This window comes from Salmo salar, chromosome 09 (genome assembly GCF_965601325.2).
Source record: "Salmo salar chromosome 09, fSalSal1, whole genome shotgun sequence".
In the NCBI taxonomy this organism is placed as follows: Eukaryota; Metazoa; Chordata; class Actinopteri; order Salmoniformes; family Salmonidae; genus Salmo; species Salmo salar.
The window spans coordinates 12217350-12244847 of record NC_138299.1 but is presented as its reverse complement, the minus strand read 5'-3'; the positions used below and the strand labels follow the sequence as shown (position 1 = coordinate 12244847).

General features: G+C 42.7%; 1 protein-coding gene across 6 annotated transcripts in view; it reads left to right on the top strand.

Moving 5' to 3' along the window:
• kidins220a (kinase D-interacting substrate 220a) overlaps positions 1-27498 on the top strand; it is a 116207-nt gene that overhangs the window by 19295 nt on the left and 69414 nt on the right. For 2 of the 6 annotated variants that reach the window (XM_082955628.1, XM_082955624.1), the window contains exons 1-19: positions 6861-7051; positions 14926-15078; positions 15283-15381; positions 16112-16210; positions 17863-17961; positions 18095-18193; positions 18378-18476; positions 18827-19024; positions 19276-19374; positions 19743-19841; positions 20096-20194; positions 20338-20515; positions 20779-20943; positions 21264-21443; positions 21722-21887; positions 22017-22168; positions 25003-25103; positions 25220-25405; positions 25846-25986. In XM_082955628.1, coding sequence (XP_082811754.1) covers positions 14947-15078; positions 15283-15381; positions 16112-16210; positions 17863-17961; positions 18095-18193; positions 18378-18476; positions 18827-19024; positions 19276-19374; positions 19743-19841; positions 20096-20194; positions 20338-20515; positions 20779-20943; positions 21264-21443; positions 21722-21887; positions 22017-22168; positions 25003-25103; positions 25220-25405; positions 25846-25986 — 2391 coding nt within the window. In that variant the 5' untranslated portion in view covers positions 6861-7051; positions 14926-14946. Of the gene's footprint in view, positions 1-4127; positions 4313-4611; positions 4742-5240; positions 5262-6860; positions 7052-14925; positions 15079-15282; positions 15382-16111; positions 16211-17862; positions 17962-18094; positions 18194-18377; positions 18477-18826; positions 19025-19275; positions 19375-19742; positions 19842-20095; positions 20195-20337; positions 20516-20778; positions 20944-21263; positions 21444-21721; positions 21888-22016; positions 22169-25002; positions 25104-25219; positions 25406-25845; positions 25987-27498 lie in introns of those variants that run through there. The other 4 variants (XM_082955626.1, XM_082955625.1, XM_082955627.1 and 1 more) reach the window with 4 other exon arrangements.

Sequence of the window (27498 nt, the reverse complement as noted above, 5' to 3'; positions counted from 1 at the left end):
TTGGCAGTGTTCAAAACTACACGGTTTCTGGCAGGGGGTATGCGATACCATATCCTCAATTCACGGGGTTGCATTCCCTTTAGACCCGGAGGTCTGTCTACTGGGTAACTTTACTAACACCAATCTTAGGCAATGCCATACTATAAAGCTGACAGAAATATTGCTAGCGATGGCCAATAAATGTATTGCCTTGAAATGGAAATCGGATTCCTCCCTGCCAGTTGCAATGTGGCTATCGGTAGTTAATAGTTGTATCCCACTGGAGAAAATCACTTACTTCTTGAGGAATAAGTTAAAGACATTTTACAGAATTTGGCCACCTTTTATTGACTATATGGAGAATCTCCCCCCACATCACATTGATTGAATCTCTATATAATCCTTATATGTTTCACACGTAATGTATAATGTGTAGCTTACGGCAGGTGACCATATGATCCAATGTCTCATTATTTTTTATTTCACTCTTTATTATGACTTATTTATTGTATGTTTGTATATATATTATTATTTTTATTTTTTGTTACACTCGTCTGTTTCTGTCACTTTGTCCTATTGTTGTCTAATATCTTTCCACTTTTGTTTTGCATGTTCTTAATTGGAAAATATAAAAAAAATTAAAATTAAGACAGAATTTCTTGGTGCATCGACATTGACTTTATGTCCCCTTTTCCCCATGTTTTAGACATGAGGCGTTACATGCGGAACATGAGGCTCAACCCACGAGAAGCAGTGCATGATCAAACTCACCCTCAACAAGGAGATCTGCTGGAAGTGATGACTCTCCCATCCTTAGATCTCGCTCTGTCTCGTTAAGCAGTCCAGGTGATTTTTCGTAGGGTGTATCCTGTCCAACTCTAGTTACTTCTTATTTGGAGTTCAATGGAAACATTGAAGTTCCAGGCACGAGGGATAATGCTGGGATAGCAGGTAGTCCTTTGCTTTGCTGTCGGAAGTTAATTTGAAATATTGTCAGTTAATCATTCCACTTAAACTAGCTGCCTAGTTAGCTGAGAAGCAATAATAATAAATCCCTTTTGTGGGGAAAAACTCATTCTGATTGGCTGGCCTGACTGCCCAGTGGGCCTATGCCCTTCCCAGGCCCACCCATGGCTCCACCCCTGCCCAGTCATGTGAAATCTATATATTAGGGCCTAATTAATTTATTGCAATTGACTGTATGAACTGTAACTCAGTAAAATCTTTTAAATTGTTGCGTTTATATTTTTGTTCTGTATATGTGGAATATTTTTGGACCATTGGCTTCCCTGAAAACAGGTACTAACAGGAGGCGTGACGAAAACGCTGATCCAGTGGACCTGGTGCCAGTAACCCAAAGCCCTGACTCCTGCACATCCATCCCTGTAGCCATTTTGAATGCCTTGATGTCCTCCTCATTGTTATCTGTGCCCCACTTTACAGACAACACCCCATCCAATGACTGGGATCTGAGGACCCTTTTTAACAGCGACGGAGTAACGTGCTTGGCTCTAACTGCTGCGCCAAATTTCTGGCCGTCAACCTTCCTCTCCTCATGGTGTGCCAGTTGGGGTTGGTGCACTGTCCAACTGTTGCCTGTGGTATAGCCTCCTGCTGCTCCACCGACAGCGCCATGCCAGCCAGGATGCCTGCATGCATGCTCCAGGTGCCTTTAAAAATAATTATGTTTGGTACAGATATGCCATTCCACTGAACCTGCACCAGAGATGGTTCCTTAGCCACTGAATATCCTCCTCTGTCGGCTCTAGGGGCAGAGACTTAGTAGTCTTCGGCCGGGTAAAGGTCCTCCACTGACTGCATCTGATTGGGCACAAGTGGCTTCCTCCACTCACATTACACATCCATACAGCCGATCTTGTCAACCGCAAAAATGCAATTGCATGGCTGCACTTAGGAGCTCCACGGGAGCATTCACATGTGGTAGAGAGAATCCCCTGGTCACCTATAGAGACCTGCCAAGAGGAAAGTGCTATATGCATGACTTTGAACACCTTGAAATGCATTTGTTGTAAGAAATGTGCTATATTTACTGAACAAAAATCAAACTACAATTTCAACGATTCTGAGTTACAGTTCATATATAAGGAAATCAGTCAATTGAAATAGTCATTAGGCCCTGATCTATGGATTTCACATGACTGGGAAGGGGCGCAGCCTTGGGTTGGCCTGGGAAGGCCATAGGCCCACCCACTTGGGAGCCAGGCCCAGCCAATCAGAATGAGTTTTTCCCACAAAAGGGCATTATTACAGACAGAAATACTCCTCAGTATCATCAGCTGCACAAAAGTAAGCAAATTCACATGCAATAAGTAAATGTTAATCTACTGACTGGTTTATGCTATAGAGTGGACAGTGTTGTCCCCAGTGACACCAGTTTGATTATTTGAAGCTTAATGTTTGAGATTTCATCCCAGCATTTACAATGTGAGGTTCTGAGGCTTATAATTTTTATGTTCATGGTCTCAGACAATCCTGCAGGTGAAGAAGCTGGAAGTGGAGGTCCTGGGCTATCCTGGTTACACATGGTCTGCGGATGTGAGGCCGGTTGGATGTACTGCCAAATTCTTTCAAAGTTGGAGGCGGCTTATGGTAGAGAAATGAACATTCAATTCTCTGGCAACAACTCTGGTGGACATTCCTGCAGTCAGCATGCCAATTGCACGCTCCCTCAAAACTTGAGACATCCATGGCATTGTGTTGTGTGACAAAACTGCACACTTTAAAGTAGACTTTTATTGTCCCCAGCATAAGGTGCACCTGTGTAATGATCATGCCATTTAATCAGCTTCTTGATATGCCACACCTGTCAGGTGGATGGATTATATTGGCAAAGGAGAAATGCTCACCAACAGGGATGGAAACAAATTTGTACACTTTGTGTATATGGAACATTTCTGGGATCTATTATTTCAGCTCATGAAACATGGGACTAACACTTTACATGTTGCGTTTATATTTTTATTCAATATAAAGTTATTTTGATTGACATTACAGCTGTAAAATATTTAACAAGTGCAGTTTTTCCATAAATGTTCAATTGATAACTTGGGATTTTATCACTTGACATATACAGTGTGAATGCATGTACCACTCTGAATAAATAAATACTGTTACTTTGAAGATTTGTCTCTGGTTATGCAACTACAATACAGACTGGATGTCTAAACGTCAATCATTCTAAATGTCAATAGATTTTTACATTCGTTCTCATCAATGACAACATTCTAGAATTGCGTTATCACTCATCTAAGTCGCATCTGGGTAATGATTATCTTTCCTTGTAGAATGTTGACAGCTGTATAGAACACATTGTATTGCTAAGATTCTCAAACTTAAACCTCTACAGGATCGGTGTCCCGACCTCGGGACGGTTGAGCTAAAGTAGGCTAATGTGATTAGCATGAGGTTGTAAGTAACAAGAACATTTCCCAGGACATTGGCATATCTGATATGGGCAGAAAGCTTAAATTATTGTTAATCTAACTGCACTGTCCAATTTACAGTAGCTATTATAGTGTAGAATACCATGCTATTGTTTTGAAGAGTGCACAATTATGAACTTAAATGTATGAATAAACCAATTAGGCACATTTGGACAGTCTTGATACAACATTTTGAATAGATATGCAATAGTTCACTGGATCAGTCTAAAACGTTGCACATACACATACAGTGGCCAAAGTCTAAATTGCACCTGGGCTGGAATAATACATTATGGCCTTTCTCTTGCATTTCAAAGTTGGTACAAAAAAAAAAAAAAAATACATGTTTTTTTCTTTGTATTTTACCTGATGTAATGGGTTATTCTCCTACATTAATTTCACATTTCCACAAACTTCAGTGTTTCCTTTCACATGGTATCAAGAATATGCATATCCTTGCTTCAGGTACTGAGCTACAGGCAGTTAGATTTGGGTCTGTCATTTTAGGCGAAAATTTTTAATTGGGGTGGAGGTACACTCACTGACACAGGATCAACTTTATTCCTCATGTTGGCCCTCACCAAACCTTTAAGTTGCCCCATCACTATAGCTGCACTTCTCCATATGGCCAGACTTAGTAGTCTTCTCTCCTTTTAATGCTCATCCTTGAAAAATGCCATAAGGTCTGAAATAGACACCGAAGTCGACATACTGTACAGACAATGATCTATAGTAGGCTAGGTAAAACAAAATGATTTGATCTACTGCTCTGCTAACTAGCTAGCTAAAGTGTAGTCTGTGGCTAGCTAAGAAAGAATGGGACGTAAGAAGTTGAACACTTTATTCATTTCAATACAGCACATGGATTCACCATGGAAAGGCAGAAAAAGGTATCTGATCGCGCTAGTGAGCGGTAGCTGACAGTGTTGGCTAAGAATGACCAGCAGGAATTTGTAGTCTTGCTGAGGTCTTCTCTGTTGCTAATTAACATTTCGAATTTTTGACAGTAAATTGAGGCGAATAAATTGATCAAACTCACCTTGTTCGAGAGATAATTACAAGGTTATCACAACGTCACGCCAAGTTAAGCCAACAACCAAACATGTATTTAATTGGAAGTGTTTGGAAAATAAATCATGTACAGACGATTGGAACATTTTCCGTGTGTGACCGCTAGGTTTTATGGGTATAATGACCCGTCCACGGTGAGGGGAAAAGAAGGCACACAGAGACCAACGTTTGGAAGTCAGTTAATATGAATTTCCTGTGAATATTTTGTCTCACATTTCCAGTCGAATAAGGACGAAATCAGCGGACAGGTAGAGTTAAGTTCAAATGAAGTTTATTCAACATTTAGACTATATGTTAGGTAGGAGTGAGAAAATAAATGTCACATTCGGAATTGGAAAGAGGCATTCCCTCGAGCAACATTGTGACGGCTTATTGTGCATAAACTGTACAATAAACTGTAACACTAACCAGTGGTGGAAAGAGTACCCAACTGCCATACTTGAGTAAATTTAAAGATACCTTAAAAGAAAATGACTCAAGTGAAAGTCACCCAGTAAAATATTACTTGAGTAAAAGTACTTGGTTTTAAATATGCTTAAGTGTCAAAAGTAAATGTAATTGCTCAAATATACTTAAGTATCAAAAGTAAAAGTATAAATCATTTCAAATTCCTTACATAAAGCAAACCAGACTGCACCATTTTCTTGTTTTTTAGCCAGGGGTACACTCCAACAGTCAGGCATAATTTACAAACAAATCATGTGTGTTTAGTGAGTCCGCCAGATCAGAGGCAGTAGTGATGACCTGGGATGTTCTCTTGATACGTGTGTGAGTTATACCATTTTCCTGTCCTGCTAAGCATTAAAAAATGTATGGTCTACTTTTGGGTGTCATGGAAAATGTATGGAGTAAAAAGTACATTTATTTTCTTTAGGAATGTATTGAAGTAAAAGTTGTCAGATATAAATAATACTTTAAAGCATTTTTATTTAAGTACTTTAAACCACTGACAGTAACCTGCTCATTACATTAGAAACATCTGAAGAGTTGGCTAGCTATCTTTAGAAGTCCGTCATGACATGCACATGTCATGGAGCTACTGTAAATTGGCATATTTAGTCACCCATTATAGCCTATGATTCATCATTTTTATGTACCACCTAGCTTTGATGCCAGCACAATGTCAAAAGTTTCTTGGTTGTGTCAAAGCTATGTTGCACCTTGTCCCAATGGACTTTTAGGTCATTTAGGCTAGGTGCAAAATGACGAAACATTAACTCTGTACCTAGGCTGTTGCATTCAGAAACATTTCCATTCTAAGCTGTTTGACCCTTTGCTCTTCCAAACAAAAGACCTTGTGACCAACACATTCCATGGAAATGTATCATCAGCATTTTCATCCCCCATGACAGGCAGACAGGCTATAATGAGCTGGCTGGTTACATTTAGAGATCTTGGAACTACACTGAACAAAAATATAAACTCAACATGAAACAATTACAAAGATTTTACTGAGTTACAGTTCATATAAGAAAATCAGTCAATTGAAATGAATCCATTAGGCCCTAATTTATGGAGTTCACATGACTGGGGAATACAGATATGCATCTGTTGGTCACAGATGCCTTAAAAAAAGTAGGGTCATGGATCAAAAAACGAGTCAGTATCTGGTGTGACCACAATTTGCCTTGTGCAGCGCAACACAACTCCTTCGCATAGAGTTGATCAGGCTGTTGATTGTGGCCTGTGGAATGTTGACCCACTCCTATTCAATGGCTGTGCGAAGAGCCTGGATATTGGCGGGAACTGGAACACGCTGTCGTACACGTTGATCCAGAGCATCCCAAACATGCTCAGTGGGTGACATGTCTGGTGAGTATGCAGGCCATGGAAGAACTGGGACATTTTCAGCTTCCTAGAATTTGGTACAGATCCTTGCGACATGGGTCAGTGCATTATCATGCTGAAACATGAGGTGATGGCGGCTAATGAATGGCACGACAATGGGCCTCAAGATCTCATCACAGTATCACTGTGCTTTCAAATTGCCATCGATAAAATGCAATTTTTTCATTGTCCGTAGCTTATGCCTGCCCATACCATGTGGGTATAGAGTCTTTACCTTGTCCTTCTTGTGGTATTTGAACCTAGAACTTTTTTTACCTTTTCAGTAAATGTGCATCAGAAAGTAATATGCATTGATTCATTAGTATTTGACCATGTTTCATTATTGAGACATCTGCTTTTTAAAGCTGGGAAAGGATGGATTCAGTGACAATGAATGCTGATAACACTTTCTCATTATCTATGTTAATGTTTTTTTTTTCTTCTAGACTAAACAATGATGCATAAATGTACCTACATTGACATTTTAAGCCTGTACCCACACAGCGCTGGGGATGGAACAGTAAAGCATGTGGTCATGTTTCCGTGTGTCTCTATTGTGTTAGAGAGGGGTTGGGGCATGGCTCTGCCTGCTCATCCATTATTCATGATCGTCAGGGAGGGATGTGGAGCCTAGGCAGCGCTTGTTGATACTCAGTCAGTGTGGGTGAGGGATAGTAATTGAAGAACAGCCATTGCCATTCAGTGCAGTCAAATTGACATTTTCCATAAAGGTAAGCCACTCAGTTCTTTGTTAGTTATTGGACTTTGCTCATTGCTATTTGTGAGGCCTGTATAAAATTAAGGCTATTTAGTCTATTTCAATTTCTTGGGGTTTCTTTGTTGGTATTTTGTTGGTTTCTGTTTTGCAATGGTGGGGGATGAGGGGAAGTTTTCAACCCCCTCAATCAATACTCTGTGCAGAGAATCCTTGAGGTTTCATTGATTGTTGTCTGGTCACTCATTGTCCATTATTTTGTGCTGATAGTGGCTGTGCTGCCTCTGATACACATGAGGGTGTGTCAGCGGGTTCATGTTGCCTCAACTGTAAACAAAGGCTCTGTTCAGTTGTGTGTATGAATAATCTGATATGAGAGAAAATAAATCATAGACTTATTTTTTTTAACAAAGCCTGTTATCTGCTAGCCTTACCATACTTTCTTAGATTTAGCCTATGTAGGCTTAAAGGCAGAGAATTGAGATAGACAGATTGAATAGATAAATCGGATTCAATGTTCTTAACCTGCTGTTTGGTGACAGACTGATGTAGCCACCAGTTTTGAAAATATGCTTCTTTCTTACAATCATATTACAGGCAGTGTTGAATTTATTTGTTACACATTTTTATGGTTTTATGATATTGAAGAATAATTAAGACCTATCCAAGGATCAAAATAGCTTTTTGCTGATATGAATATATTATGTATAGGCTAATAAAATTATTCATGAAAGTTTTATAGGCTAAATAATTAGATTTGTTTAGGCATACATTTTCCGGCTGCGTTGCTAATGAAGGCGTTTCCAGCTCTTTTTGTCTTAAGTGTTGTCATTGGGTGAAATTCAAAATTTTGTATAAAATTAGGCACATTTCAGATTGTTTTGTCATTGGGCATACCCCATAGTTCTGCAAGTAGACAGCACAACAATCGTTCTCCACTTAGCCAATCCTTGAAAGGTTTCCCCATCTCATTTGTTTTAGTATTTTTTAACTAAAGCATGCTATGTAGGCTAAGGCCTAATGATCAGCTACTATCCCTTTGCCTCAGACTGAAGCACTGAACCATTAGAATCGCTGATAGTAAAAGGAAATTGGCATTTTAGGCCGAGACCCTGCCCTTGTCCAATAGAAGGCACAGCACATCCTGACATAGCCTAGCCTAAGCAGAAGAAATTGGAGTGCTGTGTATGTCCATAACTGCCAATTAAGTAGGCTTCGGGCTTTTCTTTGTCTTCAATGATGGAGCTCATCTCATTATTGTATTGGGCTGTATTCTTTTTGTCTTATAGTCTAACATAGCCATGGTGACTGCTTTGCTCTCATTATTCCTCTACTAGATCTGGAAGACATACTGTAATTCCTAATTAGTTCCTATTGTCAGAAGTATGAATGGGTTCAACATCTTTGGTTCAGGGACAGGGTAATGGGGGCATCGCCTACTATTATTAGAGATGGCCATTTCATTGTTTTTGACTGAGTACTCACGTAATTGTTTTTAGAGTACTCGAATGAAAATAAAAAAGTATTTTAGAACAAAAGGCCCGCACTGGATACATTTCTTTTGCGCATTTATCTATACTGAACAAAAATAGAAACGCAACGTGTGAAGTGTTGGTCGCATGTTTCATGAGCTGAAATAAAAAAATCCCCGAAATTTTCCATACACACAAAAAGCTTATCAAGAAGCTATTTAAACAACATAAGGCCACTCTAAAATGTGCAGTTTTGTCACACAACACAATGCCACAGCGTGAAAGCGTGAAATTGGCATGCTGACTACAGGAATGTCCACCAGAGCCGTTACCAGAGAATTGAATGTTAATTTCTCTACTATAAGCCTCCTCCAACGTCTTTTTAGAGATTTGGCGGTACGTCCATCCGGCCCTCACATCCGCAGACCACGTGTAACCACGCCAGCCTAGGACCTCCCCATCCGGCTTCTTCACCTGCGGGATGGTTTAAGACGAGCCACCCGGACAGCTGATGAAACGGTGGGAACCGTCTCAGGGAAGTTCATCTGCGTGCTCGTCGTCCTCACCAGGGTCTTGACCAGACTGCAGTTCAATATCGTAACTGACTTCAGTGAGCAAATGCTCACCTTTGATGTCCACTGGCACGCTAGAGAAGTGTGGTTTTTACGGATGAATCCCGGTTTTATCTGTCCCGGGCAGATGGCAGACAGCGTCGTGTGGGCGTCGTGTGGGCGAGCGGTTTGCTGATGTCAATGTTGTGAATAGAGTGCCCCGTGGTGGTGGGTTTAGGGTATGGGCAGTCATAAGCTACGGACAACGAACACAGTTGCAATTTATCAATGGCAATTTGAATGCACAGAGATACCGTGACGAGATCCTGAGGCCAATTGTCGTGCCATTTATCCGCCGCCAACACCTCATGTTTCAGCATGATAATGCATGGCCCCATGTCGCAAGGATCTGTAAACAATTCCTGTAAGCTGAAAATGTCCCAGTTCTTCCATGGCCTGCATACTCACCAGACATGTCACCCACTGAGCATGTTTGGGATGCTCAAGATCGACGTGTTCCAGTTCACGCCAATATCTAGCAACTTCGCACAGCCATTGAAGAGGAGTGGGACAACATTCCACAGGCCACAACCAACCGCCTGATCAACTGTATGTGAAGGAGATGTGTCACGATGCATGAGGCAAATGGTGGTCACATCAGATACTGACTGGTTTGATGATTCACACCCCTACCATTTTTTAAAAGATATTTGTGACTAACAGATGCATATCTATAATCCCAGTCATGTGAAATACATAGATTAGGGCCTAATGAATTTATTTCAATTTACTGGTTTCTTATATGAACTTATATGAAGTATTTTAAATTGTTGCATGTTGCGTTTTATATTTTTGTTCAGTGTATATGCCAATAGTGTGCAACAATGCCTACTTTATCATAACCATTACAGATAACAAATTCTAATTGCTAAACGGGCATGACAATGGGCCTCAGGATCTCGTCACTGTATTTCTGTGCATTCAAATTGCCATCAATAAAATGCAATTGTGTTCGTTGTCTGTAGTTTATGCCTGCCCATACTATAACCACACCGCCACCATGGGGCACTGGGTTCACAACATTGACATCAGCAAACCGCTTGCCCACACGACACCATACCGTGGTCTGCAGTTGTGAGGCCGGTTGGACGTACTGCCAAATTCTCTAAAAATACGTTGGAGGAGGCTTATGGTAGAGAAATGAACATTCAATTCGCTGGCAACTGCTCTGGTGGACATTCCTGCAGTCAGCATGCCAATGTCACGCTCCCTCAAAACCTGAGACAACTATGGCATTATGTTGTGTGACACAACGGCACACTTTAGAGTGGCCTTTTATTGTCCCCAGAACAAGGTGCACCTGTGTAATGATCATGCTGTTTATTTATTAATTTTTTATTACTCCTTTTTCTCCCCAATTTCATGGTATCCAATTGGTAGTTAGTCTTGTCTCAACGCTGCAACTCCCGTACGGACTCGGTAGAGGCGAAGGTCGAGAGCCGTGCGTCCGTGCGTCCTCCGAAACCCAACTGAGCCGCAACGCCGCACCAATGTGTCCAAAGAAACACTGTACACCTGGCGACCATGTCAGCGTGCACTGCGCTCGGCCCGCCACAGGAGTTGCTAGTGTGCGATGGGACAAGGACATCCCTGCCGGCCAAACCCTCCCCTAACCCGGATGATGCTGGGCCAATTGTGCTCCGCCCCATGGGTCTCCCGGTCACGACAGAGCCTGGACTCAAACCCAGAATCTCTAGTGGCACAGCTAGCCTTAGACCACTGCGCCATTTGGATGGCCTTGATCTTTCTGTTTAATCAGTTCCTTGATATGCCACACCTGTCAGGTCGATGGATTATCTTGGCAAAGGAGAAATGCTCACTAACAGAGACGTAAACAAATTTGTGCACAAAATTTGAGAGAAATAGGTTCTCCTGAGTGGCACAGCGGCCTAAGGCAGTGCTAGAGGCGTCACTACCCGGGATGTTTTCGCAGCCGGCTGCGACCGGGAGACCCATGAGGCGGCGCACAATTGGCCCAGAGTCGTCCGGGTTAGAGGAGGATTTGGCCGGCTGGGATGTCCTTGTCCCATTGGGCTCTAGCGAATCCTGGCAGGCCGGGCGTATGTGCGCTGACACGGTCGCCAATTGGACAGTGTTTTCTCTGATACATTGGTGCGGCTGGCTTCCGGGTTAAGCGAGCATTGTGTCAAGAAGCAGCGCCGCTTGGCAGGGTCTTGTTTCGGAGGACACATGGCTCTTGACCTTCACCTCTCCTGAGTCCGTATGGGAGTTGCAGCGAAAGGGACAAGACCGTAACTACCAATTGGATATCACGAAAGTGGGGAGAAAAACGGGTAAAATAAATAAATACTTTTTTAAATGAGCTTATTTAGCATATGGACAATTTCTGTGGTCTGTTATTTTAGCTCATGACAGGTGGGATCAACACTTCACACTGAACAAAAATATAAACACAACATGTCATTTCATATATTCAGTCAATAAAAAAGTGCCATTTTAAGATTCAAATATTATATCATTAACACAATCTTCAAAAGGGTAGTAGTACGCTATAACCTCCCTAAACATACAGGTTCCACACTGAAAATATGCGAAAACGTAAGTTTGTCTTCATCAAAGAGTATATTTTAATCAGAATCATTAAGCCTAGGCCTACTCACCAAACAGAGTAATTCATCCCCATGCAGTGTTCAATGTGGAATTGTTAATCCATTTAGAAAATTCCAAAGAACAGGCAGAATAAACTACAAATCTGTATATCGAAAATAAGACAGATTTTGGTTTGTAACCCTGAAAAAAATTGTCTTTCAACTCGCCAAATTGAGCCCGGTTTCAAATGATCACTCCTTGAGAATAACTGTTCCAGGTGCAGGATAATGAATGTCATGTGCACAAGTACAGTGAAATGCCTTTCTTGCAAGCTCTAAACCAAACAATGCAGTACAAAAAATAATGTAGAACAACAACTTACGAGAAATAAGTTATATTTTATTATATTACATCATGTTTTTTACTATAAAATAGGTGTGTCTTGACTGTGATAAGAGCTTGGACAATAAGTGTCTTGTCTGCTAATTTGACAAAACAAGGCTATGCCATTGCACAGCCGTAGGGTTCTACAAGCAAGCGCTACTGTTGAGGTTAGCGTACCAATTCTGAATGGCGCTAACAGTTCGCAAAGTAGGGCTGTCAGTAGTTAAATCCCACCTATTTATACAATTTCTCTTCTTAGAATCAGATTTTATGCCTTACCCTTAACCACACTGCTAACCTTAAAAAAAGCATTTTGTTATAAATTTTTCATGAATTTGGACGATATAGCCAATTTTGTCTTTGTGCATGTGGTAACTAGTGACAAACGCAAGTTGGCCTAAGCGAAAAATAAAAATAGACCGGGCGCAATTATTCCAAAACTGCAGTTTATTGTTGGAACACATATTTCCCTACTTCAGTCAACCAGTCCATTTTTGAATATGTGATACAACTGTCATCATTTCTGCAATAAATGTAGCTTGTGTATCCCATCAGTTAGTTTTTATAGGCCTAACAGAGCTTGTGCGTACACTCAGCATGTGTGTAGAGGGAGTGGTCCAGAACGCAATTGAGCGAGTTAGACACAGATGGGACAAGGGGATTTTGGGAGAAAAACCGTGTGATGCTTGGCATGGTTATTTTTTGTTCTTCCCGCAAATGCACATGCACAAATAGAACACTAGAGTCCAAATAAAATGTATGTGATATTCAAGACAACATTTAAACCAAATAGTTTTAAAGTTTATAAAAAAGATATCTGGTTAAAGATCGAGTTTTGACAGTTCATTTTGAGTACTTGAATTCTCATGCCCATCTCTAACTGTTATAATTATAGTTGCTGTCCAGTCTCATGTCCTCTGCCATACTTATTAGGCCTGTATGAAATGCAAGTGTACAGTGCATTCGGAAAGTATTCAGACCCCTTGACTTTTTAGTTAGTCATTCTAAAATTGATTAAATCATTTTTCCCCCTCATCAATCTACACACAATACCCCATAATGACAAAGAAAAAACATGTTTTTTGAAATTTTTCGAAATGTATAAAAAAAATATGAAACTGAAATATCACGTTTACATAAGTATTCAGACCCTTTACTCAGTACTTTTTGTTGAAGCACCTTTGGCAGCGATTTTTCTCCTATTCTCTGCAGATCCTATGAAACTCTGTCAGATTGGATGCGGAGCATCGCTGCACAGCTACTTTCAGATCTCTCCAGAGATGTTCGACCGGGTTCAAGTCTGGGCTCTGGCTGGGCCATTCAAGGACATTCAGAGACTTGTCTCGAAGCCACTCATGCGTTGTCTTGGCTGTGTGATTAGGGTCGTTGTCCTGTTGGAAGGTGAACCTTCGCCCCCAGTCTGTGGTCCTGACTGCTCTGGAGCAGGTTTTTTTTATCAAGGATCTCTCTGTTCTGTGCTCAGTTCATCTTTCCCTAGATCCTGACTAGTCTCCCAGTCCCTGCCACTGAAAAACATCCCCCCAGCATGATGCTACCACAACCATTTATTTTATTTTTTATTTGTTTTATTTAACCTTTATATAACTAGGCAAGTCAGTTAAGAACAAATTCTTATTTACAATGACGGCCTACCCTGGCCTAACCCGGGCGGCGCTGGGCCAACCGTGCTTCACCGTAGGGATGGTGGCAGGTTTCTTCCAGACGTGACGCTTGGCCTTCAGGCCAAAGAGTTCAATCTTGGTTTTTATCGACCAGAGAATCTTGTTTCTCATGGTCTGAGAGTCCTTTAGGTGCCTTCTGTCAAACTCCAAGCGGGCTGTCATGTGCTTTTTACTGAGGAGTGCTTCCGTCTGGCCACTCTACCATAAAGGCCTGATTGGTGGAGTGCTGCAGAGATGGTTGTCCTTCTGGAAGGTTCTCCCATCTCCACAGAGGAGCTCTTTCAGGGTGACCATCGGGTTCTTGGTCACCTCCCTAACCAAGGCCCTTCTTCCCCGATTGCTCAGTTTGGCCGAGCGGCCAGCTCTAGGAAGAGTCTTGGTGGTTCCAAATTTCAAGTCTCATAGCAGAGGGTCTGAATACTTATGTAAATAAGGTATTTTTAAAATATATTGTTTTATAAATTTGCAAAAATGTCTAAACCTGTTTTTGCTTTGTCCATTATGGGGTATTGTGTGTAGATTGATGAGGAAAATAAGGCTGTAACGTAAGAAAATGTGGAAAAAGGGAAGGGGTCTGAATACTTTCCGAATGCACTCTCTGTCTGCACTGCTCACTGTTTGCTTCTACCAAGTTGAACTTCTGATTTCAAAGCTCAAAGAAATACCATCCTTTTGAAACAGATACCGGTGAGTGGACAATGAACATTCCCTTTATTTGTGTACTGCTTGGCTTAGGGCCTATTTACAGTCATAATCCATTTATTTATTTTATTTTATTTAACTAGGCATGTCAGTAACACATCCATAACACATTTAGAAGCATTTTGACCAGTGCAAGCTGCTGAGGGCAAGATGGCTCATAATAATGTCTGGAACAAATGGAATGGCATCAAATACATGGAAACCATGTTTGATGTATTTGATACCGTTCAACCTATTCAACTCCAGCCTTTACCCACGAGCCTATGCTCACTAATTAAGGTGCCACCAACCTCCTGTTATTTTGACTGACATTTTAACTAGAACATCAACTTGTGGACGTTGACTCATGTATGAAGGTGCTTTCTAACCTATGGCTTATTAAGGTGTTGTGTTGTCCTTATGACAATGTGCTTCAAATATGTCCAGCCAACTTTGACTGTGCCAGGTTTATGTGTACATAGGCTAATAACCTCTCTTTGTGTGTCCTAGTCACGGTGGTGAGGCGTAGTCATGGACACCACCACCTCTCTGAAGATGACCACTCTGGCCACCCAGAGTCTGTTCAGCTACGTTGAGGAGGACAACGTGCCGGCCATAAAAGCCCACCTGGACAAGTTCAAGGAGGTGGACAGCAGGAGTGAGGTGAGTCAATGACCACTGGATACTAGGCATTGCATGTAACACAGTAAACATACACATGAGACTTAACATAAACATCTAAAGAAGTACTAGGCTAATTTGTTTAGCCAGATTTTGCTATAAAAGTGATGCTCCAATTAAATCAGTGCTCAGGTAATCTCTTATGTGATTAGTGACCGCCTCTCTGTCTCTGTCTCCCCCCTTCAGAATGGTCAGACTTCCCTGATGGTGGCATCAGAGCAGGGCAGCATAGAGATAGTCCAGGAGCTCATCAGGAGAGGAGCCAACGTCAACCTGGACGACGTGGTACACACACACACACACACACCACACTTAAAACAACTGGTAGCTAGACAATGGGTTTGAGGGATGCTGTCACATGAGTTTTAGACCTAGGACTTTTCCAACCACAACCACACACCTATGCTCAGGACAGGGAGAATAAGTCTGCTGGGAACACGTAAGATTTCGGTCGCTCAAGGTACATAGTAAAAACCATTGTCCAACCCTAAAATGCACCATGATGCCAACAGAATACATTACCGCACAAAGTTAACATTTGGTCTCCACTGCCCGATAAGCCCTTAGTGTCCAGCCTGCTGAACTCACCACACTGTGGGTTAACACAGAACCCCATAATGAGCACCTGTTGAATGCCTCAGGCCTCTGTTAAAGTAAATTACAGGGTGTAGAGCTGCTGTCTCCATCAACACACCCAGCCTCAACCTCTTACTAAACCTCATACACACACTCAGACTCTCACTACACCAGACTGAGTGAGACGGACCAGACCTGGACACCGCGTCTCTCTCTCTCTATCTCTCCTTTGCTCTCTGTTCTCTATCTGACGCGCTCTCTCTGTCACCTCCACCCCGCGTCCATGAGCACCTGGTACGACCAGCTGGTAGGTACAGCACTGTGGAGTGGATTAATACAGACCGGCAGCCCTCTGATTGGTGGTGGTCCACGGCGACGACGACATGATTGGAGTTTCCGTGGTGACCAAGTGTAACCCCTGTGTTCTGCCCGTCAACAGGACTGCTGGACGGCACTTATCTCAGCGGCGAAAGAGGGCCATGTGGAGGTGGTGAAGGAGCTGCTGGCCAACAATGCCAGCCTGGAGCACCGGGACATGGTGAGAGAGGAGGGTGGGCACTGGGTACAGGGTATTGGGCAAGGACATTGCAGAGTGGGCACTAAAGTAAACACTGGGCAACATGAAGTAAAGCTTTTGTACCTGTGTGTAACATTTCTCTTGAAGGACTAGTTTGAATGAAAAAGTGAGGAAAAATGACATAACAAAAAGATGAAAGGAGGATTTTAGATTGGACCGTCTTTTATCTGGATGCATTTTCCAAAGCGTTCAACCTTCTGGGGTGAACAAGGTCACCTACAACTCTGGCACAGCAGTCATTGACTCATTGATGGTGGCCATTGGGTATTTCGTATGAGAGCTACAATACAGTACAATACTTGCTTTATTGGTCCATTTGCACTGAAATTCATATTTTCCTTGCTGTCACAATACCCAACACACACACACACCCACACACACACACAGTAGAAAGAGTCTATTCATATTCTTCCTATACTGTCTTATGTCTGACTGCAATCCATTCCAGGCTGCTTTGAAGTGATTTATCCATTAGCTTGGGATGCGATCCCATTACCTCCAATATAATCTCTTCCATTTTGTAATAATTGCATTTACTGAGCTCTGGATGTCCGGAGTACATTAACCTGGGATATGGTTAATATCTGTAATACAAACCTCTCACTGGAAGAAGCCTACTTCACATCCTGTCTATCTGCAGCTCTGTGTTCATTCACAGTATAGTTTAGGTTATTCAAAATGCCTCGTTTTTGCACTTCTGCATGTTTCGCGGAGGGGTAATGATCATGGAGAAAAGACTAATGACAGTGTTTGTTCATTGTGAGTGTCATGACCAAAGGTTTTGCCTTCTGAAATGTGCCATTTCCATTTCATATTTTGAAGTCACTGGACTGGTTCTAGTGTAAGGTGACTCAGGTAATCAATCATGGCTGTGTTGCGTGTCAGTTTGGGAACAGTTTCTGCATATGCTATAACGACTTTTTGTAACATTATGTGGCAAATTTTTTTGTTAGTACGTTTTGGACTTTTCGGCTCTTCAATATTTTTTCTCTCGAGGGAAGCCAAAGTCGCTAGCCGACGTCGGCGACTGGTCAACGGTGGGATTCTTCAATGAAGTGCCTGTTGTCGTTCAACGAGAGATGACTCACTCTCATGCACATTTTTCCACTTGAGAAATACTGCACCAAACATCTTAGTCAGATGGAAAATCTCCTCGGCAAAAACATTCAAATGTATTACAGATTTATTGAGTAATCTTGGATTCATTCTGACTATTTTGAGGAAGTGCATACCGTCTATGGTGTCTCAAAATGGACAAACAATTGCGGCTTTTTTATCATTTTTCAAGCCAAGGTCTTTTAAGGGAGTATGCGAGCAGACTCAAGTTCCAAACCTCTTAGGCGCCAGCCGAACTGAAGCATGCTGACGCCTTAAGCCACCCTGGTGCCAGCCTGTCTGTACTAATAACAGGATTAAACCCACTGTTTGGCTATGTGCATGTCGTGCTGTATGACATCATGACATCATACAGAAGATGACTGCTCTACTTCTCCCTGGCACTGTGGGAATTGTGGCAATAGCCACTAACTATACATGTCACCACTTCCCATTTAATGTGTGTGTGTGTGTGTGTGTGTGTGTGTGTGCGCGCGCCTGTGTGGTTTACTGTACAGGGGGGATGGAGTGCCCTCATGTGGGCTTCCTATAAGGGTCGTGTGGAGGTTACCCAGCTACTGCTGGAGAAAGGAGCTAGCCCCAACATCACTGGCCAGGTACACTGGTACTATTCCTATCTAAAGAGCTTTAGACCTTGTATTCATTCACAAATTAAAGAATATACTGTAATTAAGTAAATCATTTGTGTATTTCAGAATGAGTTAAATATGCTAATGTCTGTCCTTACAGTACAGCGTCTACCCCATTATCTGGGCGGCTGGACGAGGCCATGCTGATATAGTGCATCTCCTGATTCATCACGGAGCTAAAGTCAACTGCTCTGACAAGGTAAGCACTCACCACTGGTCCTGTGTTCAATTTGTCTTATATAAAAATGCCATAAAAGTAATGATTTTTTTTTAAATGACAAAGTAACCTAAAGTAAGTATACTAAATGACCCTACATTCGGTGTTTCAATAGTCATCAACGCTGTCTCTTTCTTTCTTCTTTTCTCTCCTCCCCTGTTCTCAGTATGGCACTACCCCGTTGATCTGGGCGGCCAGGAAGGGCCACTATGACAGTGTGATACACCTGCTGGTCAATGGGGCCGATGTGGACCAGGAGGGAGCAGTAAGTGGACTTCCCTACTCTCGTTTAAACCTCATTACACAAGGCCTGAGCGGATCACACACACAATGGGCTCAAGCAAGGGTCGGTTCACTCCAAAATGTATTTTTTAATCTATTTTGTCCTGGGGGGAAAAATGTATGAATATTCTCAAATGCCTTGTCAGAGGTTTTTGTCATACGTTTGACTACACACTCTTTAAAATAAGGCCTTATCTGATGAGTCAGAGCTTTGTCCGTATAGATATTCATTCATTCCCGTTCATCGTGAAAAAATAGGCTTTAGCTGCAATCCATGAAAGGAAACACTGTGTTGAAATGACAAAAACCTGACTGTTATTCTCTCCCTATCAGAATTCCATGACAGCTCTGATCGTGGCTGTGCGGGGTGGTTTCAATGAGGTGGTGAAGGAGATTCTGAAGAGGAACCCCAACGTCAACATGACAGACAAGGACGGCAACACGGCCCTGATGATCGCTGCCAAGGAAGGCTACAATGAGATAGTCCAGGACCTGCTGGACGCTGGCACCTACATCAACATACCAGACAGGGTAGGTGACCATCACTAACCTCTAAAGATGAGCTGAAATATTGCCCTGATAACCCTGACAATAAACAGTAGAGTCTAGACAGGATTATATCAACCTGAATGATCATGGTCATGCTGTATGGATAAATGTGCTGATGGTAACAGCACGTGTCGTCTGCTCCTCTACAGTATAATCCATCTTTTCTGTTGTGTGGTGATTGAGTTTGTGTTCTCTGTATTGAAAGCCTGTGCTGTTTATTTTGTGTGTCACAGAGTGGGGAGACAGTGCTGATCGGAGCAGTGCGAGGAGGACATGTGGAGATTGTCAGAGCCCTTCTAAACAAATATGCCGACATTGACGTCAAGGGACAGGTAGGAGTCCCCTCCCCACTCAGACAGTCCCAGCAAAATTCTTGCTTGGGTATTTGCTCATTGCTAAGAAACAATTTTTTTGTTTCTTTTTGACCATTTTTTAAATTAAAACAATCACAGTTAGGTACTTAATTGTTACCCAGAAATGATTTGATATTGAGATAAAAACCGCTGCATTGGACCTTTAACATCTCTGGTCTATCATCATGCCAATTTATTAGGGCACACCATAGCAAAATGTTTTACAACAGAAAACAAAAACAAGCGTTTCTTATTGGATATGTTCAGGTAGTCCCTCCCTGTTTCTGTCAGGTTTCTTCCGTTTGGTGCCTAATGAATATGACCCTGTTCTCAACTGTGTAATACAGGATAGTAAGACTGCCCTCTACTGGGCAGTGGAGAAAGGGAACGCCACCATGGTGAGAGACATCCTCCAATGCAACCCGGACACTGAGAGCTGCACCAAGGTAAGGAACAGCCACAGCTGCTATAAATAAGTGAACAGTCATTTTATAGCACTGTGACAAATTCCTCTCTTGTCAACATCAACATTGTGGCGGCAGGTAGCCTAGTGGTTAGAGTGTTGGACTAGTAACCGAAAGGTTGCAAGATCGAATCCCCGAGCTGACAAGGTCAAAAAATTCTGTCGTTCTGCCCCTGAACAAGGCAGTTAACCCACTGTTCCTAGACCATCATCACATGATGATGATGTGTGTTTCAGGATGCAGAGACCCCTTTGATCAAAGCCACCAAGATGAGGAAAATTGAGATAGTGGAGCTGCTCCTGGACAGAGGGGCCAAGGTGGCTGCTGTGGACAAGGTACTGTACAAACACGACATATAGAGCCTGTCTGACGTGTGACCGCCAAATATATATCCACATTGAGCAATCCAATTTTTCTACCTTACTACCTTGCCTCTACACCACTCTCTCTCTAATCATCTTTCTCTTCTCCTGTCCAGAAAGGCGACACGGCCCTTCACATTGCCATCAGAGGGCGGAGCCGCAAGCTGGCTGAGCTCCTCCTGAGGAACCCTAAAGATGGCCGCCTGCTCTACCGCCCCAACAAGGCCGGCGAGACGCCCTACAACATCGACTGCACCCACCAGAAGAGCATCCTCACTCAGATCTTTGGAGCCAGTGAGACATGATACTCAAATCACATAGACATGCATATAGTGCACAATAGTACTCTAGGGTTGAATTTTAGCCTGTTATTATGAATGAAATTGTAATACCCAACTGGTATTATTTAAAACGTCTTTTAATATGAATCATTACTTTTAGCTCTTTCAATCTTGTTTTGGAAATTTGATGATTTATTATTTGGAAGTATTGCTGTATTTATCAAGTGATGACCACTCACACTCTCCCATCTCTCTCCCTCTCCCCCTGTCTCTCAGAGCACCTGTCTCCCTCTGAGTCTGACGGTGACATGCTGGGGTATGACCTGTACAGCAGTGCCCTGGCAGACATCCTCAGTGAGCCCACCATGCAGCCGCCCATCTGTGTTGGCCTGTACGCCCAGTGGGGCAGCGGCAAGTCCTTCCTGCTCAAGAAGCTGGAGGGTAAGAGAGCACCACCAGGAATATCACTAGGGCTGTTCTGTTCTTTTGCTAGTGTCCCAAGGCTCTCATTTAAACATAATTAGGCTTTTAACCTCTCACTAAACAACAGCAATATGAATCTAAAAGTGAATATGTCAGCCCATTTAGTCACGTTCTGTACATTAGCTCTATAAAATGAGTTTCCTTTTTCTCATTACCAGACTGTCTGCCTTAGTGCCTCATTTGTAGTTTCCTGTGTAAGGAAGGAACCGCTAGGGGTCCTTCTCATTTTCACTTGCCTATTATTTTGTATAACCTCTCTCTCCCTCCCTTTCCTCCAGATGAGATGAAGACATTTGCAGGCCAGCAGATTGAGCCTCTGTTCCAGTTCTCGTGGCTGGTGGTGTTCCTGTCCCTGCTGCTGTGTGGTTCAATGGCTCTTGTCCTGGGCTTCACCGTCGACCCCCGCCTGGCCATCGCGGTCTCCCTCAGCCTCCTCACCCTGCTCTACGTCTTCTTTGGTGAGGAACACTAGAATAGAGTAGAATGGAATGGAGGAGAATAAAATGGGTAAACAAAAACTCTGGGCCTTGGGTTTCCTGCAGTTAAGTAAAGTTGCATGTATTACATCACTAGAGGGCGCCTTGGGTCTACGTTTCGAGCGATCTTACAGCGTTTTACTACATACAACTACATTTTCCACGTTCTACCCACTGGATGTCATCATAGGTAGGGGAAAGTCTGATGGTCAATCAGAAATGTGATGTATTCTTTTCTCTCTCTCTCGCCCTCCCTGCAGTGTTGGTGTACTTCGGGGGTCGTCGTGAGGGGGAGAACTGGAACTGGGCGTGGGTCCTCAGCACCCGTCTGGCCCGCCAGGTGGGCTACCTGGAGCTGCTGCTCAAACTCATGTTTGTCAACCCCCCCGAGCTGCCAGAGCAGACTACCCGCGCCCTGCCTGTCAGGTAACACACACACATACATACATAAAATACATGCTTGAAGCCGCTCGTGCACACGCACCTTGATGTGAATGACCTTCAATAGAAAAAGTATATTCTAGAAACGTGTGTGTGTGTGTGTGTGTGTGTCAGGTTCTTGTTCACAGACTACAATCGTCTGTCCAGTGTGGGAGGGGAGACCAGCCTGGCAGAGATGATAGCCACCCTGTCTGATGCCTGTGAGAGGGAGTTTGGCTTCATGGCCACCCGCCTCTTCAGGGTGTTCAAGAACGAGGAGAACCAAGGTACTATGTTTGTCTCCACTTTGGATATCCTTTATATCCTTGTCATATTACCTCTGTCTCTAATACTGTATATTTAGTGTACAGCAGGCCTCGAATTTCCCTGCCCCTTGTGTGGGCGTTGTGCCCCCCTGGGCTAAAATATTATAATTCCCTTCAACCGGCTACCAATCGCCGTGCTCCGAAGCACCTATTACTCACATGGCTTTCTCAGGTATCTCAATTCTTAATAGCCAATGCCTGCCAGGTGATCGGGTCCTTATCACAGGCCTCGCAGCTTCGAAGTACAAGTGAAGGCAGACACATCGGGATGCAACGGTGCACGTCATTCTTATGGAATTCCGAGGTGCACGTTGAAGACGTTAGAAGAACTGTCCACGTTTACTTTTCCTCAGCCAACAGGATGAGTAACAAACAGCAAAAGCACTAGCCTATGTCAACCTACTATCCCCCATAGTACAAAAGTTGACCTATTCTATTGGTCAGCTTGTCATTCTGTGCTAGAAATAAATCTTCCGAACAGAATCTGGGACAGTTGTGGAACGATAGATCCCAAATTCATACAACCAGTACATCAAAAAACCTTTTAAAAGCAATGAAGCTGATGCAACAGATCAGAACGTTTAGCTTAAAATTTTGATAAACTATTATTTCATCACATTATAAGCGCAGCAATGCGCACACAGCAGTAGGCTATACAGTGCATTCAGAAAGTATTCAGACCCCTTCCCCTTTTCCAAATGTTATGTTGCAGCCTTATTCTAAAATGCAAGCAGTTTCATGTGACAAAGATGAAAATATCCTTTAGAAATGTAGAAAGATCTAAAGATGCAACAACTTGCATGGGTTGCTAATATGACTATGTATTTGGCTGCTGGACAGTAAAAGAAAGTTGATTTTGAAAACCAATAGAACATGAGAGCCTACTGCTTTCGTGTTAAAATAATTACCTCAATATTTCTAAGGTCGGAATTTGGCTAGGCTACTTTGAAGTAAGGTAAGACATGACTCATACGTTTTTTAAAATTTTTAAGTCCAGATTTTAAACAATTACGTTTATTGTTAAATGGTTTCAAATGCTGACTGCCTCCACTTAGATTGCAAGGTGGGTGATGTTGCGGTACGCAACGGGCCCTGTTCTTTCTCTCCTATCCGAACGAATAGTGCCCCGAGCATGTCGACAGAATCAAGCCTTTAGACATTAATAATCCTACATTTTATTTGTCAAACATGGTATTTAGCCTATGTATGTAATTAAGTCTCATTAAAGTTTGGCTACATTTTCTGATGCCTCCGTCATGTCAGCATCGGTGTGGGCATGAAAGGCTGTAAACAATACGAATAGGCTATCGCCTACCTTTGACATGTAGGATAGTTATTTCATGTACATTTACATACACTTGTGTTTTTCTTGAATAGCTAGTGTTTTTTTCGTTTCAAATCAATTTAATTGGCTATTTTGGTTAATGGTCTTAGTGCCCTAGCAGATGGCATTGGTGCCCTGGCACATTGAGCACCTCTTGAAGAATGGTCTGCCCCTAAAATCACAGAACTCCAGGCCTGGTGTACAGTGCCTTCAGAAAGTATTAGTACCCCTTGACTTATTCCACATTTTGTTATGTTACAGCCTGAATTCATAATGATTAAGTGAAAACATGTTTATAGACATTTTTGCAAATTTATTGACAATGAAATACAGAAATCTCATTTACATAAGTATTCACACCCCTGAGTCAATACGTAGTAGAAGCACCTTTGACGATTACTGCTTTGAGTTGTATTGGGTATGTCTTTATCAGCTTTGCACATCTGGATTTAGGGATTTCCTCCTGTTCTTCCTTGCAGATCTTTTTCAAGCTCTATTAATTTAGATGGGAGTAGCAGTGAACAGCAATGTTCAAGTCTTTCCACAGATTTAAGTCTGGGCTTTAGCTGGATTCTTGTTCTGAAGCCATTCCCGCGTTGCTTTGGCTGTATGGTTGGGGGTTATTGTCCTGTTGGAATGTAAAGCTTCACCCCAGGTATAAGGTCATTTTCACTCTGAAGCAGGTTCTCATCAAGGATTTGCCTGCATTTGGCTCCATTAATTTATCCCTCTACAGTAGTTTTTCAGTCCCATAGCATGATGCTGCCACCACATTTTTGTCTCATCAGACCACAGAATCGTTTGCCTTATGATCTGAGTCTTTCACGTGCCTCTTTGCAAACTCCAGGCGGGCTGTCATGTGCCTTTTTCTCACGAGTGGCTTCCGTCTGGCCACTTTCCCATAAAGCCCAGATTGATGAAATGCTGTAGAGACAGACTGTTGTCCGTCGATCAGGTTCTCCCATCTCAGCCAAGGAACTCTGTAGTTCTGTCAGAGTGGTCATTGGGTTCTTGGTAACCTCCCTGACCAAGGTCATTTTTGCCCGTTTGGTCGGGCAGCCAGCTCAATGCATATTCTGTGTACTTTCATAATTTTTTTCTCCAATTTCTCAATGATGGAGACCACTGTTCTCTTGAAATGTTCAACATTTTAGAAATTGTTTTATCCCCTTACCCAGATACAGTATATGCTTCAACACAATACTATCTCAGAGATCTACAGACCGTTCCTTGGACTATATGGTATAGTTTCTGCTCTGACATGCACTGTCAACTGTGGGACCTTATATAGACAGGTGTGTTTCTTTCTAAATCATGTCCAAACAATTGAATCGGCCACAGGTGAACTCCAATCAAGTTGCAGTGATCAAATTAAATTTGATGCACCTGAGCTCAATTTGGAGCATCATAGAATAGGGGTGTGAATACCTATGTGAATTAGATATTTGTCCCCTCTCCCCTCCCCCTCCAGGTAAGAAGTGGAAGAAGACTTGTTGCGTGCCCAGCTTCATGCTGTTTGTCGTGACGCTGGGCTGCCTGATCACGGCCATGGCGCTGCTGGCCATCTTTAAGGTACCTACACACAAATGTGCACATACACAAGCACACACACTGTGTCGAGCATCTGCTGTACATGAAAAAAGTATTTAAACTACTTTTTGTGTGTTGATCTTGTTACATCTATTTAGGTGCAGCGTGAGAACCTTACGGTGAACGCTGTGCTGATCGCCATGGCCAGCGTGGTGGGCCTGGCCCTCCTGTTGAACTGTAGGACCTGGTGGCAGGTGGCTGACTCCGTCCTCAACTCCCAGAGGAAGAGACTGCACAGTGCCGCCAACAAGATGCACAAGCTCAAGAGTGAGGGATTCATGAAGGTAGTGTAAACCCTTTTTATGCACATTTTCAACGTCTTTTCAACATCCTTTCAACGTCTTTTGCTTTTAGGAAATACTCTGTTTGATAGGTTCCTCACCAGTTATATTCAAATAGTGCCGAATCCCTAACTTGAGAATAGATGAGTAACTTGTAAATTACGCAGCAATGTCGATACAGACTTGTACATGGAAGTTACATGTAGATCAAATTAGTTGATCGAGTTAGGATTTGGCTCATAATGTCGCTAGTTATAAATGGTATTCTACAGTTTTAACATGGTTAAGTATAAATACATTATGTTGTTACGTGATAGTGTTAGGCACTCAGGAGCTAAATGCCTACTACCACTATCAAAACAGAGATGAATTAATAGGAAGAGACACATTGTCTGTAGTTATACAGTATGTAGTGGTTGAGGGTGTGTGTTTGGTTGCTCCAGGTATTGAAGCATGAGGTGGAGCTGATGTCCAAGATGGCCAAGACCATCGATGGCTTCACCCAGAACCAGACCCGCATGGCGGTCATCATTGACGGCCTGGATGCCTGCGAACAGGACAGAGTGCTGCAGATGCTCGACACGGTGTGTGTGCCTTTGCTGTGTGTGCATGTGTGTGTTTGTAACAATGACTGAATAAGACGTTTGTAACAATGGCTAAACACAAAAATGTAGGCTATACAATACTATACACAGAACTCACACTATCCATAACCATTTAGGTTTAAATCATTATCCATGACTCACTGGTCATTACTATTGATGGGGGAGAATTGGTACAGTTACATATCGGGATATTATTTTTGACAATATTATATCTATACTTTGACTCCAAGTATAGATTAAAAATAAATTTAAAAAACACTATATATACAAAAGTATGTGGACACCCCTTCAAATTAGTGGATTTGTCTATTTCAGCCACACCTGTTGCTGACAGGTGTATAAAATGAAGCACACAGCCATGCAATCTCCATAGACAAAAATTGGCAGTAGAACGTCCTTACTGAAGAGCTCAGTGACTTTCAACGTGGCATCGTCATAGGATGCCACCTTTACAACAAGTAATTTAGTCCAATTTTTGCCCTGTTAGAGCTACCCCGGTCAACTAAATGCTGTTATTGTGAATTGGAAACGTCGAGGAGCAACAATGGCTCAGCCATAAAGTGGTAGGCCACACAAGCTCACAGAATGGGACCGGCGCGTGTTGTAGCGCAATAATTGTCTTTCCTCGGTTGCAACACTCACTACCGAGTTCTAAACAGACCCTGGAAGCAACGTCAGCACAATAACTGTTTGTCGAGAGCTTCATGAATTGGGTTTACATGGCCGAGCAGCCGCACACAAGATCACCATGTGCAATGCCAAGCATCGGCTGGAGTGGTGTAAAGCTCACTGCCATTGGACTCTGGAGCAGTGGAAACGCATTCTCTGGAGTGATGAATCACACTTCACCATCTGGCAGTCGGACGGATGAATCTGGGTTTGGCAGATGCTAGAACGCTACATGCCCCAATGCATAGTGCCACCTGCAAAGTTTGGTGGAATAATGGTCCGGGGCTGTTTTTCATGGTTCGAGCTAGGCCCCTTAGTTCCAGTAAAGGGAAATCTTAACACTACAGCAGGGAATGACATTCTAGACGATTCTGTGCTTCCAACTTTGTGGCAACAGTTTGGGGAAGGCCCTTTCCTGTTTCAGCATGACAATACCCCCATGCACAAAGCAAGGTCCATACAGAAATGGTTTGTCGAGACCAGTGTGGAAGAACTTGACTGGCCTGCACAGAGCCCTGACCTCAACTCCATCAAACACCTTTAAGATGCATTGGCACGCCGACTGCAAGCCAGCTCTAATCGCCCAACATCCATGCCCGACCTCACTAATGCTCTTGTGGCTGAATGCCAGCAAGTCCCCGCAGCAATGTTCCAACATCTAGTGGAAAGCCTTCCCAGAAGAGTGGAGGCTGTTACAGCAGCAAAGGGGGGACCAACTCCATATTAATACCCATGATTTTGGAATGAGATGTTCAACCAGCAATGTCCACATAGTTTTGGTTATGTGGTGTACATACAGTGTATATGTGTGTATGTAAGATT